This window comes from Akebia trifoliata, chromosome 8 (genome assembly GCF_017979445.1).
Source record: "Akebia trifoliata isolate Shusen 1 chromosome 8, ASM1797944v1, whole genome shotgun sequence".
Taxonomy (NCBI): domain Eukaryota; kingdom Viridiplantae; phylum Streptophyta; class Magnoliopsida; order Ranunculales; family Lardizabalaceae; genus Akebia; species Akebia trifoliata.
In genome coordinates, this window is record NC_141382.1 from 51,516,515 (window position 1) to 51,537,703 (window position 21,189).

At 34.5% G+C, this 21,189-nt stretch overlaps 1 protein-coding gene, 2 long non-coding RNA genes and 1 pseudogene across 3 annotated transcripts; all 4 read right to left on the reverse strand.

The window, feature by feature from the left end:
• Positions 1–3,603: 3,603 nt before the first annotated feature.
• Positions 3,604–4,390, reverse strand: LOC147397670 (uncharacterized). Its single transcript, XR_015180326.1, has 3 exons — positions 4,200–4,390; positions 3,942–4,024; positions 3,604–3,842 (listed from the first exon to the last, which is right to left on the reverse strand). It is a non-coding gene; the product is annotated as an uncharacterized LOC147397670 (long non-coding RNA).
• A 49-nt stretch (positions 4,391–4,439) lies between these two features.
• On the reverse strand, positions 4,440–5,133 carry LOC147397671 (uncharacterized). The gene is made up of 4 exons (XR_015180325.1): positions 5,045–5,133; positions 4,887–4,957; positions 4,689–4,788; positions 4,440–4,603 (listed from the first exon to the last, which is right to left on the reverse strand). It is a non-coding gene; the product is annotated as an uncharacterized LOC147397671 (long non-coding RNA).
• A 965-nt stretch (positions 5,134–6,098) lies between these two features.
• On the reverse strand, positions 6,099–7,071 carry LOC147397672 (myosin-17-like). The gene is made up of 4 exons (XM_086450219.1): positions 6,940–7,071; positions 6,612–6,724; positions 6,278–6,491; positions 6,099–6,212 (listed from the first exon to the last, which is right to left on the reverse strand). The coding sequence occupies exons 1-4, from the start codon at positions 7,069–7,071 to the stop codon at positions 6,099–6,101; spliced, it is 573 nt and encodes a 190-aa protein (XP_086306345.1).
• A 6,512-nt stretch (positions 7,072–13,583) lies between these two features.
• LOC147397673 (myosin-5-like) lies at positions 13,584–14,309 on the reverse strand (annotated as a pseudogene).
• Between the last annotated feature and the right edge of the window lie 6,880 nt (positions 14,310–21,189).

Genomic DNA, 21,189 nt, shown 5'->3' on the forward strand with positions numbered 1-21,189 from the left:
ATTGCATGTCTTCCAGATATCCTAATGTCTTCACATGTTAATACATTTCAATTAAAAACTGTTCAATAATTTACAATGACAAATTTTCCTAGGCATGTAAATTCAATTTGACCATAAGACAACTTCATTGATTTGCATACTTCACCTTCACAATCTCTCAAGATCACTATTGTGAATTGTGACGTCATGTCTTAGGATGACTTCTACTATATTTCAACATATTTTGAATAATGTCCACAGACTATATATATATTGACGACAATTCTTCCTTTATTAATCATGTTGGGTGATATCATCTATCAACATTGATCCCTTGACGTGCCTTGACACTTATGTCAAAATTGATTTTTGTTGGTAGTCGGGTACCGAGGACTTTGAGCAGTGGTATTAGATACCATTCTAAACAAGTTCCTGTGTGGTGAAATCAAGATCCTTTTGATTAGTGGGTGCATCCTCAGCTTAGAAAAATTTGTAGCCCCTATGCGCCATAAATCTTATTTGTGTTTTTTTTTCTAGGAAGAAGAATTTGATTATAAAAGAGGCTAAGAGGCTAATATTCCGCTGAAGTCTTTACATTAGGCCATCCTTGTATTTATAAACAAATGATCCAAATAATAAAACTCTAAGGAAAGAATGGAATCGACCTCGTATTTATAAACAAATAATAAAAATAATATGAAAATAGTACATGGGTTCTCCTTAATTTACGTTCTTGATCATGTGTCCATGCTGTAATTTATTTTTATTTGTAATCAAATTAAGGAACATGCATAAAACTATTGTTGCAAAGCTGTATATATCCATGGCTCCATGATCTTTAAAAATAAAAATAAATAAAACATGAGACTGAAATTAAGGTGATACACTCCCCTAAAAATGCGGTTACTATAAAAAAAAAATTACATAAAATACCAAGAGACTGAAATGCCCCCCCCCCCCCCTTCCCATATATATATTGTTAAACCGACTAATCTTGCAGGGAGAAGGACGACGATATAATATACACATAAAGATGGGAAGAAGGAACAATTATATACACAGGTTGCAGTGAAGTTGAATAGGGAAGTGTGGAGAACAGTTTAGGGAGACGGAGGGAATGGACTTGTTGGATGGGTCACCTTGATCCTGGAGGTGGAGGATCGATATCACTTGTGTCTATATGATGCATCAACTTGGAAATGTCATCAAGAGAGACAGTATACTTCATTGACCAAAAAGAATGTTAGTCCGAAGTGTGGGTTGGGGGGGTAATTTAAGAACATTACCTTGAGTCGTCGTCCAATAATAATGAATTGCAAATGTCATGGTTCAAGTCCCAAGAAATCATAACTCTCATACTTGATATGACCTGGCATAGACATCTCTCTATCCAGGGGCGGATTTAAAGTGGGGGCACTTACCCCTACAAGAGTTTTCAAATTCTATGGATTAATGTGCTACTGTAACAGGTTTTAACGACAGATAAAAAAATTTGTCACTATTGCCTCTACAAAAAAAATTTCCACTCTTAGTTGCTCCCACAACTATTTTTTTCACTCTTGATTATCCTCACATGAGCAAAATCCTAGCTCTGCCCCTACCTCTAACTTTTGATCAATATTTTAGAATCCCCTATGTTTTCAAATTGATGGGACCCACTGAAAGTGTTGCCCTTTCCCTTCACACTCTTTTAATTCCCCCCCCATACACTCTTATAATTTTTTTAATATTTTGCACCCACTCCACCCCAATTTTTTATGTTTTGATGAATATGTTAGATACCCTTTATATTTTCAAACAGATGACATCTTGTTGTTCCCATCTCAATTTTTTCGTGATGTTAATTAGTGCTTTTGTTGGAAGAAATCCTCAAATTTAGAAAACCCATTTCAATTGGTCTTGCTTGAATTTTACTTTATTGAATAATGTTTCATGGTTGCTCTACAAATTTGCACACAACTTTTCTATATTTCTCAAAGAAAAAAGAAGTACAAAAATAAGTGAACTTCGGATTCGAAATAATTCACTCCTAGAGAACCAAAAAAAATATTGGTTTTCATAATGATAGGCTAACATCACCAATTAGAATATTTGTTTTGTATTTCACTCTTCGGATTAATAGGTCTCCTTAAGTGGGAATAGGAATGGGAACCTCTGCATTGTGGATTCTGATCAGAGTCTAGAAAGTGATTTTTAAAGTCCTAATTGCATAGATTTTATTAGTAAATTATACACTAAACCCTCTAATTAAATATAGTTCATTGTTACCATAATAATTATTGATTTTAATAAAATAATATATTTTTAAATTAATTACTATTATTTTCGTGTAACAGAAAAAAGTTGTAAATTTTCAAGAACAATTCAGAAAATCCAAAGATATTACTGTGATACAAGATTCGAAACAAAGCCAATTACCAAAATTCAGGCCTATTGGGCCAAATTTTACTGCATCGCCCTAATTAACGAGGGCATCACGGTAATGTCGATAAGTCAAATCTCTAGATTTGTGCAGAAGATTTGTGGTTCAATACCATTCGTATTGAAGTAGGATTTTTGAGTTATAATAATTTCGGAAAATTTTCAAAATCTTAATTCTCCTAGAAATCCTAATCATATCTATAAATAAGATATCAAACCAGAGCCAAACGATATCTCATCTCCATTGAGATCAACTTCTTTTTTAAGTTTTCATATGTTTTTTTCTTTCTTTCTTAGTTTGAAGATTGTAAGGAGACTCTGCCAATTTCAGAATCAAGAACAATAAAGAAGAATTTTATTTTTTTATAGCTAATTTCTCTTTCTTTTTTATGTTTCCTTTATTTACTATTCTTGCGATGACCATCAACTAAAACTCCCCGTTAGATAGGTCGAGGAAAGCAGAGCGAGTTTCTACTAATTTTTTTTTACTATTCTCGTAGTTATGCTTTCTTGATTATTGTGAAATCTATTTAGTAAATATTATCAGTTGGAATGTTGATTGTTTTAGCTATTCTAATGGTTTATACTTAGATAAATTCAAGATAAACCATGCTTTGCAAAGAACTTTTAATATTTCTCTTATAATCTTGACTTAATCATTGATCACATAGTTTTGAATTCATCTATAATATAATTGATTGATTTTTCGATCCATAAACATTAACTTTGTTTAGTGGATCGAGATAAATAGAGGACATCTAAAGATTGTTAATAAGACTTGAAATGATGGATCTAACTGTTCTACACTTCTTCATACTATTTTTAATCATTTCTTTTAGTATTTTGTTTTAGATAAATTATTCTCAAAATCATTTTTAATTTAGTTACGCAAATTAGAATTATATTTGAAGTAAAAAAAAAAAATACCAGATTAACGTTATCTCTGTAAATTGATCCTTGCTTGCTAAGGTAGTTTTGTTCTTTTATTTTATCATAATCTACAGCTCAAATGGATTCTACTAAAATAACTTGCTCTTCCATGTCTCAAATATCAATACTAACGACTATTAGAACAACCTCATTCCTTCAACACTGCAAAGATCTATTGGAGAAAATAGTAATAAAGTGATACACTCAATAAGAAAAACAAATAACATTTTCATCACTCTACAAATATTTGCCTAAAAAACATTTTCATCACGAATTACATTATTAACAAAAGAACAAAAAAAAGAGGACGAAATTGCTGGTGTGACAAATTGCTGGACCCTGGTACATGTTTCTTAGGTTGCACAATATCTCTGTGATCCTGCAAGGACTACTTTGTATGTTGTAACAAAAGGACAAGCAAAGAATTTTCACAAACCAGAGGTGGAGGATTGATATCGCCTATTTCTATCCGCGGCATTGACTTGGAGAGATAATCAACAGAGAATGGTAAGCTGCATTGACCAAACAACATTAGTCCACGAGATGTGTGCGGAAAATGTGGCATCAAGAATTATTACTTTAAAGCACGTGGGGTTGTTAAAGAAAATTACATAGAGTCATCATCATCCAAAAAGAGTGAATCGCTATCATTATCGTTCGACTCCTCAATCAGATTTCTCATTCTCGCAAGGACCTAGCATAGGAAAGGGTCCAAGTTATTTGTCCGAAACAAATGAAATGTACAACTGAAAAAAATTAAAGGGAGCCATGGAAATATTGAGCAATGATTAGAAAAAAGTTGGATAATGAAAAGGGGGGCATTGCAGTAAGGTTGGTACAACTTAAAACTCATTCCAGACTACACTTACTTGTGCAGATACACATTCAGTGCCATATTTTTTATCATGGAATACTGTACAAATCCTATATATTTGTTCTATGCTGAGCACCTGAAAGCAACAAGGAAGAATAAAAAGAGAAATAAAATCTATTGGAACCAAAATAAGGCAATATTTCGATAGGAATGGAAAAGTTCAAAGGGAACGTAAACCCACTGGACAATGGTGTTTAGTTATTGCACTGAAGGACGTTTTTGGCTTCCAGGGTACGATCTAATTATAAGCACAAAAAAGAAAAAAGGGGAGGGGGAGGGTAAGCACAATTAGTTATAATAAGTAGAGTATTGGATATGAATCACTAGATAAATAAATCACACCAGAAATCCAATTGCCTGTCTGATGTGCTTCAATTCATCCCAAGCTGATCCTGCATACTGCATGCAATTGAATTGTATGCTAAATCTTCAAAAACAAATATGGGTAAGAAATGTTAAAAAAAGGGAATTTTATTCATGCTACCTCTTCAGTTGCATTGATGCACCATTGTTCTAACTCGGCTAAGCCTGTTTTAACGTACTCACCATTGCTGAATGAGCAACACTCACGCCGTCTCATAAGGCTGGGGAAAAATGAAAATAATAATCTTTTTTGTTGGGCTAAAATCCTACATTATTAACTCATCAAGATCACAAGAAAATACGAGCAAAATAAATTTACTTATTGAATAGTTGAACATTGATGAACGAGAATATCTGAGTGATCATCTTACGAACTAAGAATGGAGCAACCTGTAAAGGAGGAAAGTGTATAAGAGTGAACTTTTAAGAAGGATCATCATGATTGCATTGTAACTGAAATAAAACTTCAGTACTCACGTAATTATCTATTAAGATCCCCAAGTAATTGTTCAAGATTTTCACGAGGCTTTGCCAATGAGATCCTTTAACGGACCTTGCATGGGATGTTTTAGGTACCTGCATCATAATGGAAAGATACATATGAATTACAGAACACATCAATATGATCTATCAAATATGTTAAGAAATCATCCACCTTCCTCTGTCATCTGGGTTTAAGCTGGACAATGCAGCACATCATATATAAGCAACAAACTGATTAAAATGTTAGAAAGCAGTTATGGGAACGCCCATTGGCCTCCACATTTTGGTATTTTATTTTATTGGATTCAAGGAATAAAAGAAGTTAATGGTTAAGGAATCCGAGTTAAGTTAGAATTTTAGAAAGATCTTCATTAAAGTTTTAAAAGGAAATTATGATGGATTAGAATCCTTCTAAAAAAGATATTCTAAGCCCTCTCCTCTCATCTATTAAAGTGGCGCACTCCCCTATTATGGGTAACAATAACCGTAAAGAAAAATTATTAAAGGCTTTTGTGCTAGAGATGAAGTAATCTCCATCCATTATAGAAAACCCTAGCAGTTCCAAGCATGGAGAGAGAGAGAGAGAATAGAAGGCATATCTAGTACTCAAGAAGGTGAATCCATCCGATTCACAACACAATGGCATAAGGTACGCTTCCTAATAACCTTGTTTGTAAGATTATCATGTGAAAGATTTTTTGAGATACATATGAGTTCTATCAATTATGTATAAACATTACAAGGTTTTATGCTCATGTGAAATTGATTTTGAATATGTAAAAACTGCACATAAAATAGTATTTCTTCATATTTTTCTTAATTTATTCTGAAAAAATAAACTAGTAGATTTCACCTTGTACCATTGTGCTAAACCCAGTGCATTCATATTACATTCTATACCAGTTCTCAAGACACCCCTGCATTGATATCTCTAACTATTGCCAATAATGAAGACTGACAACAAGGTTTTCAGAGACAAGCGACATATTAGTGACTAATTTGATTTTGAGATACTTATCCTTGTTTATTCTCATTTCTTTCTAACAATTTACTCATCAAAAACAACTTGATTACAAATAAGAGCATGATCAAATGGCGCAACAGTTTCCAGGATGCACAATCCAAGCAACGAAGAGATCTCTTTATTCTCATTTCTTGCTAACTCTTAACTCATAAAAAAATAACATTATTACAAATAAGTGTATGATCAAAAGGTGTAACGGTTACCAGGATGCACAGTCCAAGCAACGGAGAGATCTCTTTCTCCAGATTGTCTCTTATAATTCCGTATATCTTCTCAAAGAAGTTTGTGAGTTGTTGTTTAAATAGTAAAGCTGGAAGTTTGGCTTCAACTTGGAAGACATCCAAATCATTAAGCATCCGAAAACTAAGAAATGAGTATCCAACCCTTCGTGGAAATGCTCGAAGTCCTTGAAAAAAACTTCAAAGATAGCAAAAAAGATAAATGACAGAATAATGCTAAATGGCAAAGAGTTTACAAGTAGAAATATTCATAATTAAAAAAATTGCTTGTTAATTGAGCTGTGATGTTGATCTACACCTTGGTTGTGTCAAGCTAGAGTCACCAAATGCTTCCAGTGTCTGGAGGAGGAGCCACAATAATGTGGAAGAATGAGACAACCAACATGATAATACGCCATTATCATCCTTGTCCTTCAACAAGGCAGAAATAGAAAATATCCATAAAATGGCAGGATGCAATTATAATACAATCATAAAGTAATCTCTAACCAATGAAAACATTGGTTCGATGGAAAGATCAGTGGCATTAAATAATCAAAATTTCTTGGATATTAGAATTATTATGAATCTGATGATTGTTATCATAATTTACCAAGTAGGATACAGATCTTAGAATTATGAGATACCTCTATAGCTGATCTAAATGTCTGAATGATATGGTCAAACACATTAGTTTTCTCAACTGTAAATGATCTCCAGTGAAGAAGGCATTTGTATATGACACAAGCAGCAATAGGTCTGCCCTCAGAAAATCCCATGTCTAGTGAAATGATGTTCTTTATAAGAAAGTCCTGGTTTTCATGGGAAAAAGAGATTGAAAAAAATAGATCAGTAAAAGGAAATGAACCCTCAAAAGTTGGGAATTTAAATACAAAATGGACATGATGTGTGGAGAGCATGTGATTAAGGATATTTTGCAAAAGATATTCTAATTGTTCCATGCATACCTGCTTCTCACTAAGAGATTTTTGTGGTTTTTCCTCCGTGTCGGGCTCACGTGGATTAGATGCAGCGAGATTCAAATCCTAACACATTATTAGATGGTTCAAAAACAATATATCGTATTCATCTATCTCCTTAACATACACACCAAATGCAACATATATCTCAAAAGTAATAAGATTTTCTTACCAATGTCATCTTTGAGAGAGATAATACAAGCACATTATATCAGACAACCATTCAAGTTTAGTAAGTCTACCTTAAAGCTCACAACCTCAACAATTGATGAATCAACCTTCCCTGTATCTTGAATTAAAGTGGGTGTCTTTTCAATGACTAGTGGTGCTTCTTCAATAGCTCTTTGAGCAGCCTCTTGTTCCTTAATTACCCTGGAGTTTGCTTCTTCTAATTGTAATTGCTTTGCATTCAAAGCATCTTGTAACGTCCTGATTTCTTGGGCTTTTGCCTCTTCCAAATCAATCTACATTTTAGAAGTAAATATAATTTGATATGTAACTCCAATGTGATTTATCTCACCTCCCGGACAACATAGACTAAAAATTTCAAGAATGAAAGACTAACATAAAATATCTATTACCCTTAATCGTTTCTCAAGCTGCAAATTCCATGTAAGTTCCTCCAAACGCTTTTCTAATTTCTCCTTTTCTTCTTTAAGGGCTCTAATTTCTCTTGCAGCCTGAAAATATTTGCACAAATGATTAGAAGTACATATCCCTCGTATTGTTACATGATGAAATGAACTCCTTGCAAGAAATATTTGTAAGAATTTATCTCTGAGTGGCTCTAGCCTTCTTGCTCAATACCTCTGTTCTTCTTGTGTCCAACCCAACTATCTGACCAGCTCTCAAAAAAACCCTTTTTTTACCTATCTGTTAGAAGAATTTTGAGAAGAATTCTGTCAAGTAACTTTTGTAAGAGCTTAGCAGGAATTTATATTAATTAAAAGAGTCAAAAGATAAAAAAAGCCCTTACAAAGAAGAAATAACTAAAAAAGTAACTAGATTATTTCCAATACTGTTAAGCAAGACATGAAGTATTATGTGTGAAATAGTAAGTCCCTACTGGGAAAATACATCATGGACAATTATTGGGCAGATGACACAAGGATAAAGAAATATGTAGGAAATTGTTAAATAATGTATTCATTAGACTACTTGATGGAAGACATTATCAAGAATGATTTAAAATTATTAGGAGTAATAAGTTATTAGTAGTAGTGGTATAAGTGTAATTTAATTTTATGCAAGAGTTAATACATGAGTCACGATCCAAAGCAGTGTCCCATTCCTATAGAGACATACAGTATCTGTGTGGCATGTTTTGGTTCGAGATTAAATACATCGGGCTGCATGCTTTTTAGAAAATGGCTTGGTTAGGAACCCAATGTGTTTTAAACTCCCACCAAAACATGCCACATAGACACCATCCTATTCTATAGGAACAAAACACCACACTGGATCTTGATACGAGGCCCATGGTTAGCATTGGAGTTACTTCAACTCCTTCTACGTTTCATCTATTATTCTCTTCTCTCCTCAAATTCTTATTCTACAAAAATATCTAGTGAAACACCTTTAGTGGCATCAAAAAGCACACGAGTTCTGTTGGGAATGTTGAAACTACCTTATAACCTTTCAATATCTTTTTGTCTAGAATCATTCGGCATGCGACCTTTTCATCATAGCTGTACATTAATAAAAGAATCCACATGAAACACCATTATTTGATATCTAAATGAACTCAAATGATAGGAATCAAATAGTGTTTCTAAAACTAAGCATCCCACATCTTGCCATGGTTTTAAAACTCGTTTTGACATGTCGATTCGTCCATGAACGAGACTGAGTCATCTCAGACAAGTCGTCCGATTTCTTCGAGACGTCTTGTTCAACAATGACACAATAACCTACTTTTGAGACACAATAGACCGACTTTTGAGAAACACATCAGGTTTGAAACAACTTGTCAACCCGTCTCGTTGGTGGATGATACCGAGACGAATTGGACGAGTTGTCTCGGTCTTGGACGAGATTTAAAACCATGCATCGTGCTTGCTAAATGCGTAAATGGGATAAAAAAAATGACTTACTTTCCTTCCAAAACTTCTGGAGCAAGGGCGCCAAAGAGGTGAAGAAATTCATCAGATGTTAGTGTAGTAGGATATCTAGCACGAGTGGTCCGAATTGCCTCAAGAACACCCTACAATTATCAAAGGAATGATAAAAACAGCATTTATTTACTGAAACAACAACTGGATGAATCTAATATTTCAATCTGAAACGTAGTAAGTTTGAGGGGTGAAGTGTGGAATTTTTATTTTTATTTTGGAAAAATGTGTCGAAGATGACCGATCGATCTCCTCAGTTTGAACGAATTTCTATATATAAATAATAATAAATAAATAAAAAGGCAAAATTCCCAATATTAAAATATGAGTTTAAAGATGACAGACAGAATTGAACGAGTGAGTCTGCTTTTACCTTGATCAGGTCTCTGAATCTCTGCTTCTTCTTACTATCCTTCCGAATTGAATTTCCATTGTTGAAAGTCTCTTTGTTTTTGGACATATTGGGTTCTTTGTTTTTGTGAGAAGGAGAGAGCTTTCGATGGCCTCTGAAGTCTCAACCTGTGTTTTTCGTTAGAGCTGTTGAATAAAGAGCTCTCAAGTCTCAACCTGTGTTGTGTTCAACAAGTCAATGGCGCCTAGTTTTATTTTAGTTACAGTTTTCGAAATTAATTGTTATAGTTTATCATTTTGGTAAATAATCGAAATGTGGTGCATGTTTTGATGAATTTGTCTAAATTTTAAATCTTTTAAGTCAATGTCGTTTAGTTTTATTTTAAATTTTTAGTCAATGTCGCCTAATTTTATTTTAAATTTTAAGTCTTTTACGTCAACGTTGCTCAGTTTTATTTTAAATTTTAAGTCAATGTCGCCTAGTCTTATTTTAAATTTTAAAACTTTCCAATCGCTAAGTTTTATTTTAAATTTTAAGTTTTTCAAGTTAACAATGTCACCTCATAATGGTTCCGCAATTTTTTATTTGGTACATTCTAATTAAAAAATAAAACAAAAAAGCCAATAATTGAAAATAAGTAATACTTGGGATGCCAATCATGGTTTTAAAACTCGGTTTTGCATCTCATCTCGTCCATGTTTGATACCAAGTTGTCTCGAACAATAAGTCTCATCTCGTTTCAACATTGAGATAATAATTTTTAACCATTTAAAAAATCTATTGAAGAAGATGAAGTTTTTTATTTTATTTGGACCTAAACCCTTTGTTCTCTAGTTTCTTTAGCAGATTCGGGCGATATCTCTCTGTCTTGAACAAGTTTTGAAACCATGATGCCAGTAAAAACTTTTTCTCCTTTTGTCTCTCTCTCTCTTTTTTTTTTTTTTTTTCAAAATCTCTATTTATTGGATTATAATTTTACATGAACCTAATCGTAATTATAAACATCTATTGAAAGTGTTTAAATGTATAATAATGCTTAGTAAAGTTGAAATAATAACTTGAGCCAAACTTTTGTAATGGTATAAAACTTAACAATTCATATAACTTGATCTTTTAATATTAGGACCATTTGCATATCCAATCAATAATTTTTTTTTCTTTAGGTTTATATTTTAAGAGTAATGATAATATTACTTAGCAGGTGGCATGTTCAAATGATTTCATGACGTGACAAGTTCAAGTGATTTGAACGTCACAAGATACACGATTGCACTTCCCATAAAAAAGTGTATCCTGAGAGCCTCCACAGTTTTTTGAGACTAGAAAATTCCTTAAAAGCCAATATTAATTTTGCCTTCTTTGTAACTTAAAATAAAATCAAATTGCATTATAAAACTCAAGTATTCAACTGTAACTAATTATAACCTGACTCAGTCATACCTTCAACTATTCATACATTCGGTCTGGGTCGTGGCGCACTATTTGCACCCACTTCAACATTAAAAATATTTAAAATGTGCAATTACTCAAATACCCTTTTATATTTTACTATATAGTCATACATCCTGCCTGGTTCTTAGCACCGAACACAAGCACTACTATACTCACGTATATATTTTACAATTTTACTCTATAAACCCACCTAGTTCTTAGTGCCAAACAGAAGCAATCTTTCCCTCCTATGGATTCTAAGCATATAAAACCCTACTGAAAAACCCTACAAAATTTCAACTGAATACCACTTCACCAATCAGATTTTTGAGAGATTCATCAAAAAAATATTATTTTGATCCATTTGTGAGGGACATTATCAACTAAAATCCGATATTGACCCCTGTTTACTTATTTTAAGACATAGAGTGTTTAATTTTTCTTTTGTTCTTTGAATTTATTTCAATCATTTTGCAAATTAACCTTGATAAGCATTAGAATGTGTGAAAAGTTTTCAGTACGTTGGATATGTTAGGACCGAACTCATTAGAGTTATTCTGATAGGTACTTGTGTGAAAAGTAATTCGGTACCGAATGAGATCGAATATTTTCGATAATTTCCTACCTAATTTATCGTACGAGTTTAGTATGCACATTACCAAATCATTTCTAACTTACGATTAAGAACAAAAACTTACTCAGTAAGTTCATATCAAATGGAACTGGAAATTCTCAGTTGGTACGTACCATTTTTTTTCTATACATTCGGTAGGAAGTTATCGAATAATACTGGATTTTTTTATTGGGAGATTTATTGGGCGACCTATCTGTTTCAATTTTATTACAAAACCTACCTTACTTTATCAAGTAGTTTGTTAACTGAGCAAACCTTATTTTATGAATCAAGTTAGCATGACTAACTTAGTAGGATTTCAAATCTTACTACAGGTTGTTGGATCCACATGAGTTATAAATTTAAAAATCTAACTTCACATCCTTCTCAATTTTATGGGAAAATTCATATTAATAAATAAATAAATAAATATAAATATAAATCCTTTTTGAACTTGATCTTAGGGGTTGAAAATTGATGTCTATCGAACTCCCAAATTTAAAACTAAAATTCAATCAGAAAAATTGACTTTTTCTCTAATTTTGTTTTCAAAAATAAAAATAAAAATCCTTTTTGAACTTGATCTTAAGTGTCGAACTCTCAAATTTAAAATTAAAACTCAATCGAAAAAATTGACTTTTTTCTCTAATTTTGTTTTCAAAATTATTAGAATTTGTCCTTAATAACTTTTTACGATTAGATCACGTTTTTGTATGCCAAAAATGATGTGATTAGGATCCACTCCGAGGTGTGCCAAGCTACAAATTAAATATATCAATTTGAATTTTATGACGTGGATCACTACTGCAAGGTTTGCTGGGTAACAAACTAGATAAATAAGGTTTGATGGGTAACAAATTACATAAATTAAGGCTCTATTGGAGTTGTCAGACCTCCAAGGGAGTTTTTGTAATAAAAATACAACAGTTAGGTCTGTCAGGTAAATCTCTCTTTTCTATTTATTATTTCCAAATCAAATTTTCATTGTTGATGGTCTCCTTCTTGTTGGACATTTTGGGTTCTTTGTTTATGTGAGAAGGAGAGAAGCGGCAACTACTACAACTATTTGAATAAAGAGCTCTGAATGTGTGTTCTTTGTTGAGTTGGAGTTTGAAGTCCACGTGGCATTTTAAAATAAAATAAACGGGGAATTAAGTAAAAACCTGTTGATAATGAAAAGGGGTGGTATTATGTTTTGAAATTATGAACATATTCTTCAATTAAAATTAATTTAACTATGTTCGATCTAATCATTCTAAACACGATAACTTTAAGAACTTTAATTGTTTTCAACTTAATTTCTCATCGATCTAAATTTAAATATTGTAGTTTTAAAATTTATTCTCATCGTTTTCAATTCTTTCTCATCAATTTTAACTTAATTTCATATTTGTCAACCTAATCTCATCATTTTTATCTCATCCCAAAGGCATTCTTTAACCTAATGATTTAGCATTAAGCATGTGAATATAGAAATAATAATTGGGTTCTCCTTATTTACGTTCTTGATTGAGTGTCCATGATATAATTTATTTTTGTTTGTAAAGAAATTAAAGAACTAATATAAAAATACTGTTTCTCATTAGAAAGAGAAGGTTTTCTTAAGAGTAAAATCGAAGATTTATTACATAAAATACAAAGAGACTGAAATATTCGAACAAAAACATCCATCTATTGAACATAATTTCCAAGCCAACATTAGCTCGAGAGCAGACACTACTCTCCATTGGCCCAAGCATTAGTAAGCGCGACTTCTACATTAGTATATCTTTTATATATATCATTACTTTTTGTGCATCCCGATGACTATATCTCTAAAATAGAGGCTTCTGGAGGTAAGAGAGAAAATAAAAGCATATTATATCAGACAACCATGCATGTCTAGTGAGTCTACTTTTAAGCTCTCAACCTCAACAATTGATGAATCAACCTTCTCTGTATCTTGAATTAAAACAGGTGTCTTTTTAATGACTGGTGGTGCTTCTTCAATAGCTCTTTGATCTGCCTCTTTTTCCTGAATAACCCTAGAGTTTGCTTCTTCTAATTGTGATTGCATTGCATGCAAAGAATCTTGAAAATTACTGATTTCTAGGGCTTTTGCCTTCTCCAAGTCAATCTACATTTAGAAGTAAATATAACTTCATATTACATCCATTGTGATTTATCTCGCCTCTCGGACAACAATAGACAAAAAATTTCAATAATGAAAGACTAACGTCGAATATTTATTACCCTTAATCGTTTCTCAAGCTGCAAATGCCATATGTAAGTTCCTCCACACGATTTTCTAATTTCTCCTTCGCTTCTTTAAGGGCCCTAGTTTCTCTTGCAACCTGACAATATTAGCACAAATGATTACAAGAAGTGCATGTTCCACATATTGTCACGTGATGAGATGAATTCCTTGCAAGCAACATTTGTAAGAATTTTATCTTTGAGCGACTCTAGCTATCTTGCCCAATACCTCTGCTCTTCTTGCATCCAACTCAACTATCTGACCAGCTCTCAGAAATACCTTTGTTTTGCCCATCTGTTAAGCAAACATGAAGGATAACATGTGAAATAGTAAACCCTCAAGGCAAGATATATCATAGTCAATCATTGAGCTTAGGACACAAGGATAAAGCAATTCTAGTGCGGAAAAACATTCGGGAAATTGTTCAATAATGTATTCCTAAAAGGCATGCTACATTAGACTACTCAACGGAGAACATCACCAAGAATGATTTAAAATTATTAGGAGAAACAGTTATTACTAATATGGGTATATGTTTAATTTCACTTTATGTTAGAGTTAATATGTCAATATCTACATGATAGAAAACAATGGTGGACTCCACTCTCTATATCCGATGCATAAAGAGGGGTTGGGATTTATTTTTGCTATGAATCTCAAGCATGGTTTTTAAACTCGGTATCGTGTCTCGTCTTATTCAGCTCTGATACCGAGTCCTCTCGGACGAGTTTTCCGATACGTTTGAGACGTCTCATGAGATAACTCGAAAAATTGTACGTGAGATGTAAAACTCGGCCAAAAAAATGACTTTGTGAGTTGGTCTCGTTCAGCTCCGATACCGAGTTAACTCAGGCGATACGTCTCGGTCTCGGACGAGTTTAAAAACCATGATCTCAAGGAAAACTTTCAATTTTTAATTTTGTTGTTTTACCTCTTCTCTTTCTCTAATGAAAAAGTTGCATGCCAAATGATTCTAGACAAAAAAGAATTGAAAGGTTATCAGGTAGTTTCAACATTCCCACTAAAATTTGTAAGCTTGTTGATGCTACTTAAGGTGTTTCACTAGATATTTTTGTAGAATAAGAGTTTGACGAGAGAAAAGTAGAGAAGAATGGAGAAAATATGAGAGGATTCGACTTTTCTTGAACCCTAATTATCTGCACATACTATAGTTTGCCCATGCATATTGGGCATCCTCTCTAGGGTTGAGGGGACATAATAAAATAAATAATAAAGTTAAAGGGGTATTATTGAAAAATGCGTTGTAAAGCAAATACATTAAAGTTGAAGGAGTGTCTTTTTTGTCCAGAATCATTTGGCATGCAACTTTTTCATTGTAGCATATACAGTAAGAAAAGAATGCACATGAAAAACAATTTAACAATATCAAAATGAACTCAAATTATAGGAATCAAATAGTGTTTCTAAAACTAAGCATTCCTCATCTTGCTCGCTAAACGCATAAATGAATTTTTTTTATTTTTTTTAATAAAAAAAATGACTTACTTTCCTTCCAAAACTTCTGGTTCAAGGGAGCCAAAGAGGTGAAGAAATTCATAAGATGTTAGTGTAGTAGGATATCTTCTAGCACGACTCATCCGAATTACCTCAAAAACACCCTACAATTATCAAAAACAACATTTATTTACTGAAACAAAAACTGGATGGATCTGATATTTCATTCTCAAGCACGGAAGCTTTTGTTGGAAAAATGTGTGTAAGTAATGTGAAATTAGATAGAAGAAAAGAAGAAGATGACCGATCGATCTCCTCTGTTCGAGCAAATTTCTACCCCCAAAGAAAACGCAAAATTCCAAATATTAAAATATGAGTTTAAAGATGAGAGACAGCATATATTGAACGAGTGAGTCTGCTTTTACCTTGATTGGGTCTCTGAATCTCCGTTTCTTCTCCTTTCGAATCGAATTTCCATTGTTGAAGGACTAAAACTGAGAGAGGAGAAAAGATGGAAAATCTTATTATATTTACTTTCATCATATACAAAGTTTATATAGGATACAATGATGTACTGCAGCTGTACTGCCCAATTCTTAATATGGAATGTAGATATCTATCTATGGAAGGAATCTATATATAGGAGGAAAATCCTATACACGTTAGTACAACTGTACAATGGCTATACACAATATTTGACACTCCCCCTCAAGGTGGAGCGTATATATCATATATGCCCAACTTGACAAGGGAATCGGTAAATGCTGAGTTCGATAGGGCCTTTGTTAACATATCAGCAAGCTGAACTTTAGTATTAACATATGGCACTTCAACTTCCTTGTTCTCCAACTTCTCATAAACAAAATTTCTGTTGATTTCCACATGCTTTGTACGATCGTGTTGTACTGGATTTTCAGCAATTTTAATGGCTGATTGGTTATCACAAAACAACTTCATAGGCTTTCCAGAAGAGAAACCCAACTCCCCCATAAGCCTTTTCAACCATAGTAGTTCACATATGCCTTTCACCATTGCTCGATACTCAGCCTCTGCGCTTGATAAAGAAACAACCTTTTGTTTCTTACTCTTCCAAGTAACAAGATTACCTCCAACAAAGGTAAGATAACCTGACGTTGATCTTCTATCACCTTTTCCAGCCCAATCTGAGTCTGAATACCCAAGAATATCTGTATTGCCATGTTTCGAAAACAAAAGACCCTTTCCTGGTGCTGATTTCAAATACCTCAAGATCCTTACAACAGCATCCATATGTTGCTTACCTGGATTATGCATGAACCTACTAACCACGCTGACAGCATATGCAATATCAGGCCTGGTATGAGACAAATAAATTAGGCGTCCAACTAACCTCTGGTATCGCCCTTTGTTAGTTGGAGTTTGGTGAGGACATTCTTCCAAGCCGTGGTTCTGCTCAATAGGAGACTGGATTGGCTCACAACCAAGCATCCCCGTCTCTTTTAGCAAGTCGAGCACATATTTACGTTGTGACAGAAAGATACCTTGCTTGGAACGATTAACCTCAATACCTAAGAAGTACTTTAAACCACCCAAATCCTTCATATCAAACTCAGAAGAAAGATAATCCTTCAATTTACTCATCTCTGTGAGATCATTTCCTGTCACTATCATATCATCCACATATATAATGAGAACTGTAATTTTATCATCTACTTTCTTCAAGAACAGTGTATGATCTGCATCACTCTGTTTATAGCCATACTTCTTCATTGCAAATCGAAATCTACCAAACCAGGCGCGCGAAGATTGCTTCAACCCATATAAAGCCTTCTTCAACCTGGATACCACATTACCATAATCACGAGGAGCATCATATCCTGGTGGTAATGACATATATACTTCTTCTTTTAGATCTCCATGAAGAAAAGCGTTCTTTACATCATATTGTTGTAAATGCCAATCAAGGTTTGCAGCCAATGACAACAAAACGCGTATAGTATTAATTTTCGCCACAGGAGCGAAGGTTTCCTCATAATCAACCCCATATGTCTGAGTAAACCCTCGAGCTACAAGTTTTGCTTTACGCCTATCGAGTGAACCATCTGGCTTTTGTTTAATGGTGAACACCCACCTACAACCAACAACTTTCTTTCCTTCCGGTAGTGATACTAATTCCCATGTCTTATTCTTCTGAAGTGCTGTCATTTCTTCTTCTATGGCTGCAACCCATTTTACATCCAACAACGCCTCACTTACTTTACTGGGAATATGCATTGTAGACATATTATTGACAAATGCTTTAGAAGGTTCTGATAGCCTGTGAGTGGACACATAATGAGCAATAGGATATGTGGGTTTCTTTATAGGTTCTGGTGAAAACCTCTCGGCTGGCACTCCACGATTACTTCGTGGTGGTAGCTGATATCTGCCACAATCAATAGACTCAGAAATATTATTAGTATTAATCACAGAATCTCTACTTTCCTCAGAAATATCAGTGTGAGGAAGATTGGACGTGGGCACTGTTGATGAGAGAGAGGGTTCTTCGGCAATATCAGTAACATCAACATCATTAATAGCACTATTTTGGTCGGGCTCCATAATTTGGGCTGATTCGGGCGCTACTGGAATGATCTCCCCATAAACACCAGCATCTTCGGGCAACTTTCTAGGACTACCATTAGAATCAATCTCGACCACCACCATATTATCTGGAAGCAATTTAAGCCAATTCACTTCTTCAACATTGTTACTCTCCCTTGGAAGATGTGAATTTAATATGGATGGAGCATAAAACATCTCTTGTTCAGAAAACATAACATCCATGAAAACATAGAATTTGCGGGAAGTAGGATGATAACAACGGTATCCTTTCTGAAAAGGATGATAACCCACAAAGACACACTTCAAGGCACATGGGTCGAGCTTAGTACGCAAATGTTTTTGTAAGTTTACAAATGCTACACAGCCAAAAACACGAGGATGAATAGTAAGGTGAGAGGGAATATCCACATATGCTGTAAGTTTATCTAATGGTGTTTGGAAGTTCAAAACACTTGTAGGCACACGATTGAGAAGATAAACAGCAGTAGTGATGGCTTCTTCCCACCAATGTGGCTTCATATTTGCACCTATCAAGCTGGCTCGCGTAATCTCAAGTATTTGTCTATTTTTCCTTTCGGCCACACCGTTTTGTTGCGGGGTATCAACACAGGTAGTCTCATGAAGAATTCCATGCTCCTTAAAATACCCTTGCAAATACTTGTTAACGAATTCGCCACCATTATCAGACCGAAAGACTTGTAGGGTAGCATGAAACTGTGTCTTAATCATACTGTGAAAATTGCGAAAACGTTCCGCTACTTCACTCTTATGTTTTAGTAAATAAAGCCAAGTCATGCGGGTGCAATCATCAACAAATATAACAAACCATCGAAAACCTGACGTTGTTGTAATTGGGGCTGGTCCCCAAACATCTGAATGAACCAATGAGAAAGGGACATGTTTTTTGCTAGAACTAGGCGGATAAGGAACACGATGACTTTTTGCCAAAATGCAAGTTTCACATTGGAAATCTGAAGGTTTACATTTTGAAAATAAAACAGGAAACATATGCGCTAAATAGCCAAAAGAGACATGACCCAACCGTCGATGCCATAACCAAATTTGATCTTTTTCGACACAAGACGAACCTTTTGCAGATAGTGAACGACTTGCACAAACATCATCGACATAGTACAAACCCTCTCTCTTAGTACCACGCCCAATTATCTCCCCGCTGCTGATATTCTGAAGAAGACAGAAATTGGGATAGATTAGTACCAAACAATTTAACTGTGACGTTACTTGTGGTGCAGATAATAAATTATTAGAGAGGGAAGGTATCAACAAGGTGTGTTCCAATGATAAAGATGGAGTCAGATCAACTCTTCCAGCTCCAGTTACGGGATACGAAACGCCATTAGCATTGGCGATAGAGGAACATTTAGGCAAGCAATGATCATGTAAAATAGATGCATCGAAAGTCATATGATTTGTGGCACCGGAATCAAGAATCCAACCATGATCCCTTATTGCATTAGTAGCAAGTAATGCTTTACCTATATTACCAGACTGCTGCAGAAGAGTGGGGTCTACCACGGAGTGAGAGGTCTCTATCGGATCTGCCGTCGAGATAGAGGATGGTGTCGAGGTACACAAAGCCACTTTGCTTTTGCTTCTTGCCTTCAATCGTTCTTTATGATCATGCCACCATTCCGGATACCCGTTTTTCTTAAAACATGATTCCACAAGATGTTTGTTACTTCCGCAATGGGAACATCGTCCACCAACTATCATTGAAGAACTATGTTGAGAAAAGGAAGTTGGAACAAATTTCTTAGCTACCATAGCAACTTGCGATGTCTCTCCCTGATTCAACATAGTATTCCGACGTTGCTCTTCACGTCGCAAGGTTGAGAAAACGATTTCGGTATTAGGAAGTGGATCAGTGCGAAGAATTTCGCCTCGAATAGAATCATATATATCATCTAGACCAGCAAGGAACAAATAAACACGTTCTTCTTCGATCTCAGCTGTTCGTACCTTAACAACCTCTGGCTGTGTAAAAGGAATAGGTTTACGATGATCAAGTTCCTGCCAAATAAATTTCAGATCTGAAAAATATGTTGATACCGGCCTTCCGGCCTGTTTTGTTGCCATAGCTTTACGTGATAAATCATAAATTATTGATTTATCAGCACCCTCATAGAAAGTGCGAGAAACAGCATCCCAAACATCTTTTGCAGTAGGTAGACGAATGAATAACATCATTACATCCGTTTCCATAGAATTGATAAGCCATCCTTTAACAATAGCATCATCCATAACCCATTTATCATAAGTTGCAGCATCTACATCAGGTTGCGGAGTGGCACCGGTAAGATACCCCTTCTTGCCTCTACCGACAATGAACATGGTCACAAATTGCGACCAGACATCAAAGTTAGGGCCTTTCAACTTGATTCCACCAGGAATTGACATCGGTTCTGATGCCACCATCATGTTCATCGCCGTCGGAACAACTAGAGCATCGGATGTTGAGGAGTTAACCATTGTATGATACACGAAACAATAGGTTCGTGATAATGAGCAAACAATAGGCTTGCTTAGAGGGTAGAGCAGTAGGCTCGTTTGCTCTGATACCAACTAAAACTGAGAGAGGAGAAAAGATGGAAAATCTTATTATATTTACTTTCATCATATACAAAGATTATATAGGATACAATGATGTACTGCAGCTGTACTGCCCAATTCTTAATATGGAATGTAGATATCTATCTATGGAAGGAATCTATATATAGGAGGAAAATCCTGTACACGTTAGTACAACTGTAGAATGGCTGTACACAATATTTGACAGAAGGTCTCTTGGTTGTTGGACATTTTGACTTCTTTGTTTTTGTGAGAAGTAGAAAAGCAACAATTCCAAAGCCGTTGAATAAAGAGCTCTCAAGTCTCAACTCGTGCTCTTCGTAAGAGTTTTTAAAAATGTCGAATAATGCTAGCCTCAATCCAGGGTTGAGGCTCTCCATCTACACAACCGCTAGGATGTTATGGATTCTCAGGAAAATTGTATCAGTAGAACAATGTGTATCTCAAGGAACTTATATCTAGAAAACCTGCCTGTTTGCTAAAATCCTAAAGGTTATGTTGAGGGAGAGCCTCAACAGTTTTTTTGAGGCTAGAAAAGTCCTCAAAG